The 17,771-nt window shown below is 37.7% G+C and overlaps 1 protein-coding gene across 2 annotated transcripts in view; it reads left to right on the top strand.

Moving 5' to 3' along the window:
* The window catches only part of FREM1 (FRAS1 related extracellular matrix 1), a 172,737-nt gene that overhangs the window by 122,435 nt on the left and 32,531 nt on the right, over window positions 1-17,771 (top strand). For both annotated transcript variants that reach the window (XM_056117277.1, XM_056117278.1), the window contains 3 exons: window positions 4,196-4,397; window positions 5,056-5,200; window positions 16,454-16,583. In XM_056117277.1, coding sequence (XP_055973252.1) covers window positions 4,196-4,397; window positions 5,056-5,200; window positions 16,454-16,583 — 477 coding nt within the window. The remainder of the gene's footprint in view (window positions 1-4,195; window positions 4,398-5,055; window positions 5,201-16,453; window positions 16,584-17,771) is intronic.

Here is a 17,771-nt window from a genome sequence, read left to right as displayed (position 1 = left end):
TGGATGATGCATGTTGTAATGGTCCACAAGTTTTAACTCAAAACCCATAATTCTTTATACATACAAGATTCATAAGGTGAAGACTCGCCACTTTCTCCCACAATTTCCCCAACTCCCTGGTGTCTCTCACTTTGAGAAGCCAAGGAGTTTAGGAAGTGCCTGGCCAGAAGCAGTGCAGAAAATAGGAGTCCCTTACTCCCGTATCTTTATGTCCTTTTCCTGGAAAAATTATATGTGTTGACCACTGCTCAGTGATGAATTTGTCCAAATAAGTGTCCCCAGTGTGAATAAACTTTTTTCCTTCCCAGTCTGGTAAATTAAGAGGAAGCCATTAACCTTAACAGGTACAACACACTGGTGGCCTTTACAGCAGGTTAAAAGAACTCATTTCATTCTGTTTGACCAACATATTGTCCTCTTGTCCTCAGGATTTCCAAATAGCCTTTTAAGGAGGAAAGGAATGCAAGAGAAAGGGTCAGTACTTCTGCTTTCTTTAGTTTAGGCACAAATGAAATGATTTTCACAAAATCCATCACAAATCCTCACAAGAATGCAACCTTCACTGTGTGTGTGTGTGTGTGTGTGTGTGTGTGTGTTGTGTGAGCTCTGAAATGGTGCTCAGGGAGTCCTGGAGACCCTCCCAGCTTACTCGAATAGATGGATACGTGCCAGTGCTCAAGGGGGTATAGCTGTTCTGGGCCTGCGGAGTGATGACCCCCACCAACTTGCACCCTAGGGACGTTGGGGGGTTCAGCAGGTCACACTGTCGGGATGCAAACTTCTCTTCTCTTTTAAAAGTATTTCTAACACCCCAATTCTTTCAAATATTTCTGGCATATTGATCTGCTTTCAAAGAAACTTTAAGGCTATTGAGAGTAGAAAACACTTTGAAATAAATATAAACAAAGGCACAAAAGGGGACATGTAAGTCAATTTAGATATTAAGTTTTAAAAACAAGTGGTTAACCAGAGGAATTTATTTATTTTGTGGCTTGTTGGGTCACATCTGACGATGCTCAGGGGTTACTCTTGGCTCTACACTCAGGAATTACTCTTGATGATTCTTGGGGACCATATGGGATATAGGGGGTGGAATCAGGGTCAGCTGCGTGCAGGGCAAATGCCCTACTCGCTGGACTATCGCTCCAGCCCCTATAGGAACTTATCTTAAACATTTTTAAATATGGCCATTCCTAGGACATAAGAGCACTCAGAAGGGTCATCAGGCCACCACCATTGCTACTTGGTGTGGAACTGGGGGTGGAGTGTGTGCACACAGTTGCAGGGATGGAAGTCTAGGTCTCACAATTGCGAGGCATATGCCTGCTATTTGAGCCCTATCCCTGGCTCCAGCACTTAAGTCTTAGGGAAAAACATAACATTAAAACACCCTACATCCTGGGGCTGGAGCGATAGCACAGTGGGTAGAGCGTTTGCCATGCACGCAGCCAACATGGCCGACCCAGGTTCGATTCCCAGCATCCCATATGGTCCCCCGAGCACCGCCAGGAGTAATTCCTGAGTGCCTGAGCCAGGAGTAAACCCTGAGCATCGCCGGGTGTGACCCAAAAAGCGAAAAAAAAAAACCCACCCTACATCCAATTGTTTGTTGGCTTTAAAGATTTCTTACAAGACTTGTTTTTATTCTTCCTTTTCTGCCACTGATGGTGCCACCTATGGTCAATGGTTGTAGGACTTTCTCCCCACAAAAGTGAGGACTGCCCACCTTCCAGCCAATCACACAGTTCTCAGGTTTCATTCATATGTTTTAGGAAAGTAGAGTGACTACCTTTTGAAAGCTTTGCTTTTTCAGTTTATAAAATAATTGTAAACAAGTAGTAAATGAACCAAAAAGGATGAGAAAAGATTCCCTCAGTCACCAGTTAGAGATAACTGTTGGTGGTAACTTCTGCTGTTCTTTTATTCTGTGTATTATAAAGTGGAATACTTCTTGTGCCATTGTGCATATTTTTTGTTTCCTTTTATGAAAATTTTGGATCCAATTATACGCACATGTTTAAATATGCAGATATGACAAATTTCTCTACAGAAAATTTTCACTAATTTGCACTCCTTCTAGCAAAATATAAAAATGTCTGTTTCTCCAAACATTTGCCAGCATGAGATATGATTACTTTTGTTAATAACAGAGACCCTTGCCAACTTGCAAGGAAAACATATTTGGTTGTTATAAAATTCCATATAGAAATACAGAGGAATAGTGGTGATTTTCTCTACCTCAAGACAAATGAACAGCTTTAAACAAATGCTCCCAGATTTTTGTCTGTGACTGTGTGAATGTACATATGTTTTTGTTTTGAACAAAATCAGTAGCATTACAGTCTTCTATTCTACAACTTGCCATGATCTTTTTGTTTGTTGGTTTTGGGGCCACACCCAACAGTGCTCAGGGCTTGCTCCTGCGCTTTGCATTCAGTGATCACTCCTGGTGGGCTTGGGGGGCTCTGTGGGTTGTTTGAGATTGAACTTGGGTATGCCATGTGCAAAGCAAGCACCTTACCTACTGTACTGTCACTTCGGCCCTACCATCGTATTTTTAAAACCAGTTAACACTAGGTTGTGAATAATTTTCATTATTGGCGTTTTTGTCCTCTCATTCTTTTTAACAGTTATAGAGTAGTTTATTACATCTTATATATAAATGTATATGTATCTGATCTTAAGTATACGTGGTTTTATTGACACTTACTTTTCACATTGCTAGTGTGAAGACTTATGATAATATTGAGTAAATGTACTTAAGGACTGATTGAAAAAAACAAAAGTACCTATTTTTTGTGGCATATGTACATAATAAAATACTATGTAGCTATAAGAAAAGGTGAAATGCTGTTTGCTATAATGTGGATGGAACTGGAGGTAGCATGTTAAGTAAAAAAAAATCAGAGGGAGAAGGACAAATACCAGATGATCTCGCTCATTTGTGGTATACAAAGAAGCACTGAAGTAGACAGTATCAAATAATGACAAACCCATGGCTTTGGATTGTAAATCTGATTACTAAGGAGCGAGTGGAGAGATCAGAGTTGGGGAAATGAAGAGCAAACTAGAGATGACATAGGACAATGGCAGAGGATCGTGGGCACTTTGATGGTGGTGCAGTACGTTTGTACCTCAATACCATAGGCTGAGTTGGTAACTGTGTTAGCTAAACTATTAAGAAAACAGAAATGGAACTTAGTCATACACTAAGTTCTCCCCACTTGAAGATCTCCTTTTCTATCATTTTCTTCTTTCCAATAAGCTTTTACTACTCCCCCCCCCCCCAAAGAAAAAATAGTGGAGGTGAATGAAGGTAGTGAGTAATGTCCTTGTTTAGTTTCTGACACCTGTGTTCATAGTGAGCTGGATAATCCTGCTCCTTTCCTAACATACAACAGTGATTTACAATGCAAACTGAGCTCCATACTGTACCTAAATAACAGTCACAATTGAAGAGGCTCTGTATAGTCTTTGAAGTCTTTGAATCTACTTTCCTCACTCATGAGAAAAACAGCCCACCTACCATTTTTACAAACTGAGCCACCTGTTTAGTTACTTGCTTTTCTTCCTTAATGTAACAAATACTCAAATACCTATAAATAAACATCTTTCCTGCTTTTTTCACTGAGGTGCTTTATTCAACATTTTTGTAGCTACTTGAACAAACATGTACCAAAAAGTGTCAATGCATTGATAAACTCTCACAATTTAATTTCTGTACATCGCCATTTCTGTAAATCACCAAGCCCCAAGGAAGTGAGGGAAATCCTTATATGTGCTTGATATTATTTGCAATGAAATTCCTCTGCCAATTTGAATGCATTCAACAGATATTTCCTGACTTTGATGTTATGGTTCATGCACTGTTCCAGGCGTAAGAAAGTCAAGGAGCAGGAGAGTCCTGGTATATTTCCTATAGAGTATATGTCTACATAAGGGCAGTCAGAGAATGACCCACATAAAGTCGAGTCAAAGTTTATCATGGAAAGTTCACCTTTGTTCTATACACTGATATTTTCTGAAGGTATTATAAGACAGTATTTAGCAGAAATCAGCAAATGAGATTGAGAACCAGAAATTCTGTTGCTTTTGTCACTGTTAGAACTTTGAAACTTTAAAGCACTATGCATGGTGGCAGTAGGAAGGGAGGACTAGCTTTTCTATACTAATTATGTAATTACTGATGATTCAGGTAGACCAGTTGGACAAAACAGCCCCTCACATCACACTTTTGCATAACCCTTCTCAAGTGGGGTTCCTGAAAAATGGCTGTTATGGTATTTACATCACTTCCCGGGTTTTGAAGGCATCAGACCCTGACACCAGTGATGATCAGATCATCTTTAAGATTTTACAACGACCGCAGTATGGACATCTGGAGAACACAACAACAGGTAGTGACTATCTTAATTCTTGTAATTGCTCATTTTAAAATACCCAGTGGCTGGCAATGCTATAGAGTAATTTAATTAAGTAGAGGCCCATTTGGTAAATGTTCCCTAGGGCTTACTGCTAGATGAGGTTTATAAATCAATATAGGTGCTAAAGAAGGATTGAAACCAAGTTTTTTAAAATACATCTTGAGTGGGAGAACCAAATACTGATTCAGATCTGTTTATTGTTTACATCATTTTAAGAGCCAAATTGCAATATAGTCAGAGGAACGTGCAGTGCCAGTACAAGACTCATATTTGTGACTAATTATATTTTTCTGCCACGAGTTAAGTTGATTAAAAATTACTCTGGAATGGACTTTTTTATTGTTTTTTTTTGTAAATTGTATATTTTTATCTTTGATGACAATGATCAGCATTAATAAACAGAGTCGTATAATATTGTAAATTGCTTACCTTCCTGCTCTACCTCTATATTTATATTTTATTTAAGGTAGAATATTTCTAAGACCCAAAAAGTTTAATCATGTTTAAGTTCATAGGATTTGAGCTTAAGATAATTTCAATAATGTTAATTTATTTTTAAAATATGCTTTGGTTGTTTTTAAAACGGCGTAAAATAAAATAGCCAGAACATTTTATTATTTTATTTTTATAGGTGAAATTATCCATGAGAAATTTAGCCAAAAGGACTTAAACAGCAAGACCATTCTTTACGTCATAAACCCATCTTTGGAAGTAAATTCAGATTTTATGGAATTTCAAATCATGGACCCTTCAGGAAACTCTGCCAATCCTCAAATGTAAATTGCTTTATTTATTCAGTATTTCTAATTATAATGTCCAGGGCTTTGCTTACTAAAAAATGTGAAATTTTCTTTTTCAAACAAAATTTAAAAGGTTAAATAGATAGACCATCTCAAGCTCACATATTTTATTTTGAAGAAAAATGTTTTCATCTATTTTTGCTTGGTAATGGGTTAATGGGAAACATAAGGGAGCATGACAAAATTGAACAGTTATGTCGTGATGGGTCATTCCTTCTATGCACATAAATGCATAAACTATCACATACAGAGAAATATGTGAAGTTAACTAGCATCCAGGAATAGGCTTTCAGGCTCATGTACAAATTATGCAGCAAGAGGTCACTCTAGGACTGCGTTAGTAACCAGAGTCTCTGAAATTATCTGCAGCAAAAAAGATCTGAAGTAGTCACGAAGGGTTAGCAAAAATATCAAAGCCAGGGGCTGGAGAGATAGTACAGCAGGTAGGATACTTGCATTGCACGTGTCTGACTAGGGTACAGTTCTTGGAGTCTCATATGGTTCCCTGAACATCTGCAGGCGTAATTCCTAAGTACAGAGGTAAGAGTAACCTCTGAGCATCTCTGGGTGTACGCCTCCTAAATAATAAAAAATCGAAAACAGTGCTTGTGGCTGCCTTTAAAAGAAAATTAATGTATCAGATGAAATCATTGCAGAGAAGGGCAGTGTTAGGTGACACTTTACGTGTTACAAAGATACTCAGAATAACTGGAGTAACAAATCCTCAACATTTAAAAGATTAACACTAGGTCATATTAATATCACTCACTTGGTATCTCACTTGGTATCTATTACAGACTTTTATGGAATTTATGCATCAAATAATTTACCATCTGTCAGATGATTACGTAAAGATTTGTTATGGCCAAATTTTCTTGGGTTGTATTTTTTTCTTTTTTAATGTTTGATCCGTTTACAGGTCAACTCATAAGAAAAATCATGCGCCTATCCTACTTTTAGCATTTACAACATACTTATAAACTAAATTCCATAAGTGAGCACAGTTTTTTCTTGAATCTTTCGTGACAAAATGTGGACAAAGAAAGCAAATTTTTCTGTATTATTGATTTGGCTTTTTAGTCCTGAGTTGCAATCCAAACATTGGCCAGAAGAGGTCTCTGTATCTCTGTAGTGAAAACTGCAACCTCTTAAAAATCCCTTCTAGGACACCCAAGCTACTTAAAAAATGATAAACAGTGCATGTTCCAGTATTATCACTTCAACAGATTTTTGGGGGGGTGTCTGTTATAATCCACGTTGATAGTACTAAAAACTGAAAAAGAGGTGTGAGCAATAAAGACATGACTCTGGACATTTAAATATTATCATGAGTTAATGAAAATAAAACCACCACCCATTAAAATGCACTTGTCTTAGAGAAGTGATTTATCAACATGACAAAATTTGTATAAAATAAATTTACAGTTTTATAATATCTTTTAATTCTAAAAAACTCTAATTCATCTTCAAACACAAATAAATTGACTTAATTTACTTTTTAATATTTCAACTTAAAATAAACAAACTATTGTCAACATAAGAATATAGATAAGACTTGCAACTAATGCAAACCACTGGTCCACCATGCATAAAAACAGGGTGGGTGAAAGAGGATTTTTTCCCCCACAAACAGTGTTAAATGATATTGTTTCACACCTTGGTTTTTTCATTTCTTGTTATAAAGAGTCAGCCACGTTGGCTGCGTGCAAAGCAAATGCCCTACCGCTGTGCTATCGCTCCCAAACACAGTAACAAGAAGTCTCACAATGGAGACGTTACTGGGCCCGCTCGAACAAATCGATGAACAACGGGAGGACAGTGTTGTTGTGTTGTGTTATAAAGAGCATTGTTTTTGAGAGTAAGTTTTATTATAAGTAATCCTGTTTTATGGGAGAATCATGGAAGAATTTATACTTTCATTGGGACGACTGTAATATGTTTTTGCTGTTGTATATCAATTTCACATATGTACACGAGAGGTATTTTTCATTGCATTTGAAATGATTGTAACTAACAAAACAGAATAGTGTAAAGTATACCCAATAAGAATCAGTCAAAAATGCTTATAATTATATTCTGACAGATATTGGTTTTTATTCCCTCCTTCCCTAACCTCACCCCTCTTCCCTTTTCTCTATTTCTCTCTCTCTCTCTCTTTGTTTCTGGGCCATACTGGACAGTGCTTGGGATCTCCTACCAGCTCTGTGTTTGAGGGTCATTTCCAGCAGTGCTCCAGGGACCATGTGGTGGTCAAGTATAGATCCTTAACCTATCAAGACCTCCCACAAGCAAATCATGTACTCAATTGGTCAGTATTTCTCTCTGACCCCTCAAGTTGTTTTCTTCAGAGAGAGCAGACAGATTAAAAAAATTACTTGGCATGTTTACCTTGCATGCGGCCAACCCGAGTTCGATCCCTGGCATCCCATATGGTCCCCCAAGCACTGCCAGGAGTAATTCCTGAGTGCAGAGCCAGGAGGAACCCCTGAGCATCACTGGGTGTGACCCAAAAAGCAAAAAAAAATTACTTGGCATTTATCTTAATTTCTGAAAGGAATAGGAATTTTCTGGAACTGAAAGTACATTTTTCCATTAAGAAACAGTGCTGTAGGTAGTAGGTTATTTCCCCAAGAACACTAAGAACCTAGTTACATATACTCTGCAAATCACAGACATTTTAAATATAATTCTTTCTTTTTTATTGGTTTTTGTTTAATCATCACAATGAACTATTAGTTAGATATCATGATCCAAAATAGTCAGATGAGAAAACTGAAACACAGCAATAGGAAGTGACTTAGCCCTTAGTGAAGTTGCAAGGATTCAGGCCCAGGAGTTGTGATAGTAGAGTGTCTGGCTTTCTCACTACACTCAAGAGTCTTGCTTGATTATAAATGCAGTACACTCCTCATGAGAAACCCGCAAAGGAAAAGCCACAGCAGGGAGAGCTCCCTTCTTTCCCTGGGACATGAACTACCCAGGCAATGGGAAAGGAGAAATATTTATTTCTCACAAACCTTAGGTTCGTGTTTTCAAATGTGACTATGTTGTACTGGACAGAAAGCTGTGATAAAGTTAATAATCAATACATCACTGAATTTGGAGCCCAAGTACAGATTTGAACTTTATCTCTGCCACTGATCTAAATAATTACAGAAAGCTTAGTTTTCTCATCTATAAAATGGGGATAATGCCATAATTTGTGTAAAGAAACAAATGACAAAGCATCTCATATATTTAAAGTCTCCGTAACAAATGTACCTTGTGTTGATTACGATGTTGCTCATCCATGTGTGTTTGTGTCACAATTGCCTGAAGTATCCTGGAGATGTTCAGTTGCCAACTAAAATCTATCTCTAATTAGAAATCATTTCTGGGATGATTCACAACATGAACAATGTGTTGACAAATGAGCTAAACGCTACAGAACTAAGTGTTCTTGTTTGGCATGGATAGGATTAATAGCCTAATATTCTGCACATTGGAAGGGGGTGAAAAGCTACAGTAACATACCTCAAAGGACCAGTATGTGCAACAAAGAAGAGTTATGTTAAAGCAAAGAAAAGTTATGTTAAAGAATAAGGAGGATTTATGTTCAGTGCTAATGAGTTTTGCCACTGCAGCATTATTATGAAGTATTGGTCCTGAAAGGTCAGTAGATGTTCTATTGTAAACGGCTTCTAAGAAATGCTGGGTTACTGAAGCTAATTGAGTTATTTCTGGCTCATTGACTTGCTTGCTTTGACACACATCACCTCTGAGCATCGTGGAGATGCTTTGTGGAGGAATCACTGAAACACAACATATTGAACACATTTAACACAACTTATCTCAACTTTATTTGACCGTGGATAGCTGCCCCATCTGCACTAAATCCTCTAATAACTCAGAGCCAGATCTGCATCAAATACATTTAGGAGATACCTTTTTGAGAAGACAAATCATTACACTGTGAATTTGTATCAAGATTTGGATTTAGCTGAAAGGCCATATTTCAGGTACGCACCAGGTGCTTTCATGTATGCATTGTCTAATCCAATCTGCAAAAGACAATACTTTGATGTCAATAAAAAAATCAATCTCCAAGAATTTTAGTGAGCCACCTGAAGTCACTGAGCAGAACAGTGGAAGTTCTGATGCTGAACTCTGACCTCTTGACCTGAAAGTAAGTGAAGGTCTCTGGCTTGGCTTCTACCTTGGTGTGACTCACTCCCAAGTTCCTGTTTGCTCTCTGGTAGAAACTCAAACTCTTGCTCAGAACTTCCAAAATTAGTGACACAAGACTCACAAGGATCATCAGAAAACACCTATGTGAACCCTGAAATGCAGCCCACCTCCAACCAAGGGAGTTTCCTAATATGTTTTTTAGTTGACTTCTTTCTTGTCAAAGAAAGCAAACTTAAAAGGGAAACCAGTTCTCACTGAAGTTGTTCAAAACTCAATAGCTGCTTCTTCAGCTGCCCCAGAATTCCAACTCCTCCCCTCCTTCTGACTTCCCTTTGAGTCTGTCCTTCCATTATTCAGCTTTGCCTTCTTGACTTTAAAGAAGGACAAAGGACTTTAGAATGGTTCAGCAACTTTCATGCAGCCTCTTACAGGGGAAGAGGCTGAAACTTGACTAGAGACCCCTGTATGCCAGAAGTAAAAGTATTTGTTTTTAGACAAGAACTAAGAAAACACAGAGGAAATGAAAGAAAATAGTACTTATTAAGTACCCACTGTGTACAGGTGCCTTATACATATTAGCTAATTTTAATTTTCATCATTTGATATGCATAGAATTCTCCTTATTTTAAAGATAATGGAAACTCAGGCCAAGAGAGACTGAGTAACTGACCGTAATCCACACCTAGAAGTAGCTGCAAAATGTGTTGCAAAATGTGTCTGACTCCAAAAATCCTGTGTGGGTATTCAGGATGCTGCCTTCTGGCTGAACACTTTTTTTCCCATTATCGCTGGAGAAGGCAAAACTGTAAACACAGGTGTTCGAAGCATCACATTATAGAGTTTAAAAACATCATCTTTGAGTCCATAAGCCATGAATTGAACATTTAGAAACATTTTTTAACATTTCAAATTTCTTAAATCATATGCTACTTGGTTCTAAATGAAGATCTAGTTGCAAAATACTCACGATTTGGGGGTTGGATCCATAGTACAGTGGGAAGGGCATTTGCCTTGCACCAGCAGACCCCGTTTCTATCCTCAGCATCCCATCTAGTCCCCTGAGCACCACCAGAAGTGATTCCTGAGTGCAGAGCCAGGAGTAACCCCTAAGTATTGCCAAATGTGGCCCAAAACGTTAAAAAAAAAAAGAATAATCACAATTTGAGCATCTATAAAACTTTATGCTGAGAAGTGCAATCTACTTACCTAATGAGTACTTATTAAGGTTTATTGAACTCCTTTGAAGTAGAGAGTCATTATTATTATACTTTGGTGTAAGGAAACTGAGGCATAGAACAGTAAAGTGCATTTTTTTCCCACACACTCTTGTTAACCTGGATTAATGTCCCAAATCCCAAACTGGTGTTTTAATCCTAAGTGTTTCTTTCAGATCACATAAATGAGTAGAAAAAAAGAAATAATAATAAAATAAAACGCTAAAGCTTCTTATGTGCAAATCTAGTAGTCACAAATTGAAATATCAAAAAGTACATAGTTTTGTCAATGTATGTTGACATTTGGGTCCAAATCACCCTTGGTCATAGAGTGGGGTGGTGAAATGGGCTAGGAGCCCTGTGCCTGCAGGATGGCTGGCAACAACCCCCCATCCTCTGTCCACCGAATGCCAGTTCTGATCATCAAAGCTGTTTTTAGATACTGCCAAATGTTGAGAACCATGATATATCATAGAAAATTGCCTATGTGTGTGCAAATCATGCTTCATGACACTCCTGTGTCAATGCCCATCTTTCTCCATACTCTAATAAAGTTCGGTAATAGCCAAATAATTCAAAGTTTGGGCTTAGCACAAGCACATGAATATCATTTGGCCTGGCCTAGAGCAATTGTTCAATGGACTGAGCACATGTTTATATGCAGGAGTCCTGGGTTCAATCTCTGACACCACATGATCCTCACAGAAACCCCCGAATGCTGAGCTAGCAGTAGTTCCCGAGCGCCCAAATGTGGCTTATAAAACAAAACTAAACAAACAAAATATCATTTATCTTAGCATATTCGTGGTGTAGTTAATATGAAACTAATAAGATTTTAGAAAGAAGAATAGTTTCTGTGATGTTGTAAGCTTAGGCGAGTGTGCTAAGTGGGAATTTTTTATTAATTTCACAAGAATGTATTGAGAATTTACTATGTTCTGGTTAGTCTACAATGAATGGACTTGGCAATGCAAAGACTCTTGTTAATTTGAGTATATGTAGTATCTGAGTAAATCAAGTAATAAACATATTTTGTGCTTTAGAAAATAAAGAAGTTGATCAAAATGCGGGATCACAGGTGTGGGGAACAGATCTCAATTTCAAATTTGATTTTTAAGTAGCTTTTCTTGATCCTGACTTGGTAAGGGGCAGGGATCAGAAGTCTCAGAACTTCTAACTCAGTTCATTTTCACGACGCCACCACATAGAATATATTTTCCCATGATGACTGAAAATTCCTAAAAACACACAGGAAAATGTTTATCCACTGGGAATGACCAAGGCACAGTTGCAAGTGTCTGGGAACAGTTTTGATCATTGGATCTGGAGGGCAGTTATGCTGCTCGTGTCCATTGGGTACAAACCATCGATGTTGCTAAACATCTCACAAGAGAGAATTTCCTTCCCCGAGAATGATCTGGTCCCAAATGTCGTAGGATTAAGGTAGAAATATCCCGGCTTAGGAGTTTAAGGAGTTGTCATTTCAGGCAAAATTATTTTCATTGATTGCCACCTTAGTTTAACATATAGCCCTTTCTCCAGCTTAACTTTTAGCTAGTGCGAGCTTCATTCAATGGAAAAAGAAAAGAGGCGAACATTAAAATGTATGTTGAATTGAGCCTAATCTTGTCTCACATAACCTGTACATTCCCAAAATGCCACACAGACAGCTGTGTAGCTTCTTGTAGGGAAACTTCCCAAGTGACTGACTACATCTGTTATTTTTCTTCAAGATGTTTGCGTAGCATTTAAGCTACCAGAGTCTCAGCATAAAAATACAGCACTGCAGTAAACAAAAGAGCACAGTCCAAACATATTGCACCTACTTTGTGGATAGTGAGTTGCAATTTAAATTCTTTTATTTGGAAAAAATCTAGAGCTTGGCTTAAATGTCATGGATTTTTAGTAGATCTTTATTATTTGCAGTGAGTGGTTAGTTTCAAGGAAAGATAGAACACTGTGGAATGACAACCTCAACCTCCAAGCTTTAGGTCGCATTCTACTGGCACTTCAGGGAAATATACACTTTCCCCCTAACATCAGAACTTGAAGCTGAGCAGCACTTAACATGATCTTCTTGTGGATCTAGATCCACAACCAAATTGCATTTAGATTTAGTCCTCGAGGTCATCTGGATCTGAAGAGGAATACTGATTAATTTTTGTTTATGTGGTTAGTGTGGGCAATAGATTTGTTTTTAAAATCTTGAATGTTGAGGAGCCAGAGCAGTAGTAGGGCATGCACAGTGTTTGCCTCACATGTGGCCAACCTGGGTTTGATCCCTGGCACCACCTACAGTCCCCTGCACTGCCACGATAATCCCTGAGCACAGAACCAAGAGTAAGCTCTGAGCACCACTAAACAAAATGATTCCCCTAAAGATTGGTCATGGAGACTCTTCACTGATATTTAGCTGAAAATCATTTATATTTATTAATTTTTCTAATTTCCTCAGTTCTCCTCCCCATCCCACTTGATCTGTCTCAGCCATTGATTCCTGCTAATTTCTCTTGATTTCATTTGCCTGAGTCAGTTAGGAATTCTTTGCAAGTTGTCTCTTCTCTTGGCATCTGTAATATCCCTGTTGTTTATCTTGTGATTCTTTAGATAGTACTTAACTTCTTTATTTCTTGATATTGTTTATTCCTGGTTTTGTTAGATATCATGATTTACAATCTTGTTAATGATAGGGTTTTTGGCACACAATGTTCCAACACCACATATTCCACTGTGATAAGCTCAGTTCTGTAGATTAGTTTTAGACTTTGTTGCCTTTGGCCTCCCCCCTTACTATGATTCTTTATAACCCAAATATGAGAGATATCATTCTATATCTGTTCTTTTTTTCCATATGACTCACTTCACTTAGCATGATACTATCTAGATACATCCATGTAGCAGTAAATTATTTTCTCTTTTCTTATAGTGGATTACTATTCTATTGTGTATATATACCACAGTTTCTTTATTTAGTCACCTGTTCTTGAATATTGGGCTGTTTTCATATTTTGTTCATGTCCAATTTTAGTTCAGGTGCAATAAAAACCCTTGAGGTTACCAATATTTTAAAATATGAGGATCCTTTCTACATGTCAAAATTTTATAAAATCTTGCATGCCAGTAACAAATTATATATATATATGTGTGTGTGTATTTATACTGGATAAATAAGTGCATAATTAATATTCATTATATAATAATGTATAAATCAAAGAGATGAGTGAATCTATACAAATACTATGATTGTATAACTTCATGAGTAATTCCACATTTCAAGTTAAACCAGCAGGTCCTTGGAATAGGAGAATATACTACTGAGTTTATTTTGCTAATGAACTTAAATCTATAGGCTATGCTTTTAATGCATATTGGTGTGAGGGCATAGGTTATTAGAGAGTAAACTTATTCTCTAACATAGGCTTTAGGCTTTCTAGAGAGCCTAAAGAAACTTATTCTCTAACATAGGCTTTAGGCTTTCTCTAGAAAGCCTAAAGCCCTGTGAAATTTATGAACTTATATTTCACATGTAACTCAGAATTTCTGGTTGTGAAAAAAATTGACAAAAATTGAATTAATCTGAAACAGTGGACTGGAGCGATAGCACAGCGGTAGGGCGTTTGCCTTGCACGCAGCCAACATGGCCCACCCGAGTTCGATTCCTCTGCCCCTATCGGAGAGCCTGGCAAGCTACCGAGAGTATCTCGCCCCCACGGCAGAGCGTGGCAAGCCACCCGTGATGTATTCGATATGCCAAACACAGTAACAACAAAATCTCCAATGAAGACGTTACTGGGCCCACTCGAGCAAATCGATGAACAACGAGAGGGCCTTTACCTTTACCTTTACCTAATCTGAAACAGTGCTTCCCCAAATGGGTGATGAAATTGTTTGAGCAAGCACTGAAGCCATCTGGGGAAGGGGATATAGTAGGTTCCAGTGCAATTGGAGGCACTTTGTTTATTCACTTAGAAGGTAGATGCTCCACCTTAAAGGAACTATAAGTGATTTTTGGTGGTGGGGGGGGGGGTTACTTAGAGAGATGTGGTAGACCAATAAGTTTAGAAAACTTCTGACATAGAAGAAAGAGACTGAATCTAGTAACCTGTTGGAGAAGTACTGTCAGACAATCACTGAAATTTTTATGAACATATAGTGAAAGAAACATTGTTAAAACAAAAGAAATTTTTTTTTAAAAAGCAAATATTTTTAATAGGCTATTGATAGTAAAGATTGTGTGTATCTTCCATCTTGCTGAAGATTACAGAGTTTTCAGAATAGAAATGCTTAGTGAAATACTTCATGTTCTCTCACCTCAAAAAGGGAAGCATTTTAGGGTAAAGATACTGCATTCCTCTGCATGATTTCAAACAACCATTGTCACAGAGAACTTCGTTTGGAAAAAAGAAATTGTGGAGAAGAAGATTTGGCATCATATTTATGTTGGAAATTTCATTTATGCCCTCTAGTAATTTAGTGACATCTTTTCTTTCTTTTTTTCCCCTTTAAATTCTCTTGGGCTCAATTTGCTTTTCAGAAAACATAAGTTGCTCTAATCTTATGAGGTTTAAAGAAGATAGTTTCTATGTTAATTCATGTTAAATGTTAACTCATAAGTATATTGTGGGAACAAAAGCACCACCATACTTATCAGGTTTATTCAGATGTACGGCTGCATCCAGGCTACATATTAGCAGAGTCCTTTCATATACACATAAAAAGGAACAGATAATGGCTTATAAAACACATACACATTTTATTCCTTAAGCATATCAAATATGACTCAAAGATGACTTGTTATTAAAGCGAAGCCAAGTTCAGAGGAAAACTATCTGGAGCAGTTCTGGATATAATAGTGAATGAAGCCGAAATCTAAGCTAAGAAAGCTCATAATCGTGCCCTTTCCCAAAAAGAATGCATTTTTGCGTCTAGCTGCTAATGGTCCCTTTACCTTTAGAATACTCGAGTTCAAGTGTCTTATATTTATGGTATTTCGGGCCCTATGTATTTCGAGCCCTATATCTCTTATATATTTTTATACCTAGTTTTATATTGTAAATCTAGTCGCTAAGTCTTGAAGTTCATTTTCCTGGGGAAGATATATTCAACTTTGTCAGCTTGGTCAAATCTCTGCTTTGGAAGGGAACATTATATGCTAGACATATTGGGGTACCTACAACAAATAACTGTGATGCCTCTGACAATTTTGTAATCTTGGTTCCTACATTTTATAATGAGATTCTATATTGTAGTGAGGGAGTTGGGTCATACCTGGCAGTTCTCAGGGTTTACTCCTGGTTCTGTGCTCAGCAACCACTCCTGGCATTGCTTAGAGGACCATAAGCAGTGCCAGGGATCAAAGTGGAGTTTGCTGCATGCAAAGCAAGTGCTTTAACTCCTGCTCCATCTCACCATCCCTAAAATGGAATTTTAATATATGCTCCTATCTATTATACAGAGTTGCTGTAAGCACCAAATGAAATCATGTGAAAAGTTCTCCACGATTCCGCCGCCTCTTGCAGAGAGCCTGGGAAGCTACCAAGAGTATCTCACCCGCATGGCAAAGCCTGGCAAGCTACCCGTGACGTATTCGATATGCCAAACACAGTAACAATTGTCACAATGGAGACATTATTGGGCCCGCTCGAGCAAATCGATGAACAACGGGAGGACAGTGACAGTGACAGTGAATTCAAAGTGCCCATAGAAATGGAAGGAACTTTTAGCATTGGTGAAGGTTGATTAAAAATTTCTCTAACACGTGTCAATCTTTTCTCTTTCAAGGGATTTCTGTAGACACCCTTCTATGTCTTTCTTACAAATTTCCTTTTCCTTTTCCTTTTGTGCACAGTTTGGAACTGAAGTGGTCTCATATTGAATGGTCACAGGCTGAGTATGAGGTGTGTGAGAATGTGGGTGTATTACCCTTGGAAATTGTCAGAAGGGGACATTCCATGGACTCAGCCTTCGTGAGTGTGAAGGTAACTTCAAAATGTAACTGCCCAGCTAAAATACATGTTTAAAAATGTTGGTGTTTTTTAAAAAGCACTTTCCTATAAAATTCATAGTAATCAAGGAAATGTTAAGTTCATGGGTATCACACTATATTTTAGCATCTAAGTACAAAATCTTCTTGATCCTCCATTCTACATTTATTATTATTTCAGTTTGTTTTAAGGCCACATCTGGTGATGCTTAGGGATTATTCCTGACTCTACACTCAGGAATACCTGGTAATGCTCAGGGAACCCTATGGGATGGTTGATGAGCTAACCTGGGGTTGACTGCATACAAGACAACCTACATTTATCATTTCTTATATATAATTTTCACACCTAATTATATGTTATAAATCTAGTTCTTAAGCCTTGAAGTTTATTTTCTTTGGGATATATATTCAGCATAATCACCTTGGTCACCTCTGCTTTTTTTTAAAAAAAAAAACTTGTATGCTAACACCTAAAATGAGAGAGAGAGCAAAAAGGTACGCCCTGCCACAGAAGCAGGGCGGGGTGGGAGGAGGCACACTGGGATCATTGGTGGTGGAGAATGGGCACTGGTGGAGGGATGGGTACAGAGCATTGTATGACTGAAACGTAATCATGAAAGTTTGTAAGTCTGTAACTGCACCTCACGTGGATCCATTAGAAAAATAAAAAATAAAAAAATACTACCAATTATATATATATGTGTATATATATATAGTCCTGAATTAAAAAAAGAAAAAAGTTGTATGCTAAAGCCTTTGTAGGATACTTACAACCAATTCTATTTATTTATTTATTAAAAAATTGTTTTTAATTGACTCACTGTAAGATAGACCCTTACAAAGCTGTTCATGATTAGGTTTCAGTCATACAGTGTTTCAACACCCTTCCCTCCACCAGTGTACATTTCCCAGCACCAGTGTTCCCAGGTTTCCTCCCATCACCCACCCCCCACCAACCCCCAGCTTGCCTCTATGGCAGGTGCTTTTCTTCTTTCTTCTTCTTCTTCTTCTTCTTCTTCTTCTTCTTCTTCTTCTTCTTCTTCTTCTTCTTCTTCTTCTTCTCTCTCTCTCTTTCCTCTTCCTTTTTGGAATTGTGGTTTACAATACAGAAACTGAAAGTCACAACCAAAGTCACAACATAGAATTTTTTTTTTTGTATATACAGAGTCACTTTTTTTGG

The sequence above is a fragment of the Sorex fumeus genome, unplaced genomic scaffold (genome assembly GCF_029834395.1).
Source record: "Sorex fumeus unplaced genomic scaffold, SorFum_2.1 ptg000034l, whole genome shotgun sequence".
Lineage (NCBI taxonomy): Eukaryota > Metazoa > Chordata > Mammalia > Eulipotyphla > Soricidae > Sorex > Sorex fumeus.
This window is presented reverse-complemented; position numbering and strand designations above follow the sequence as displayed.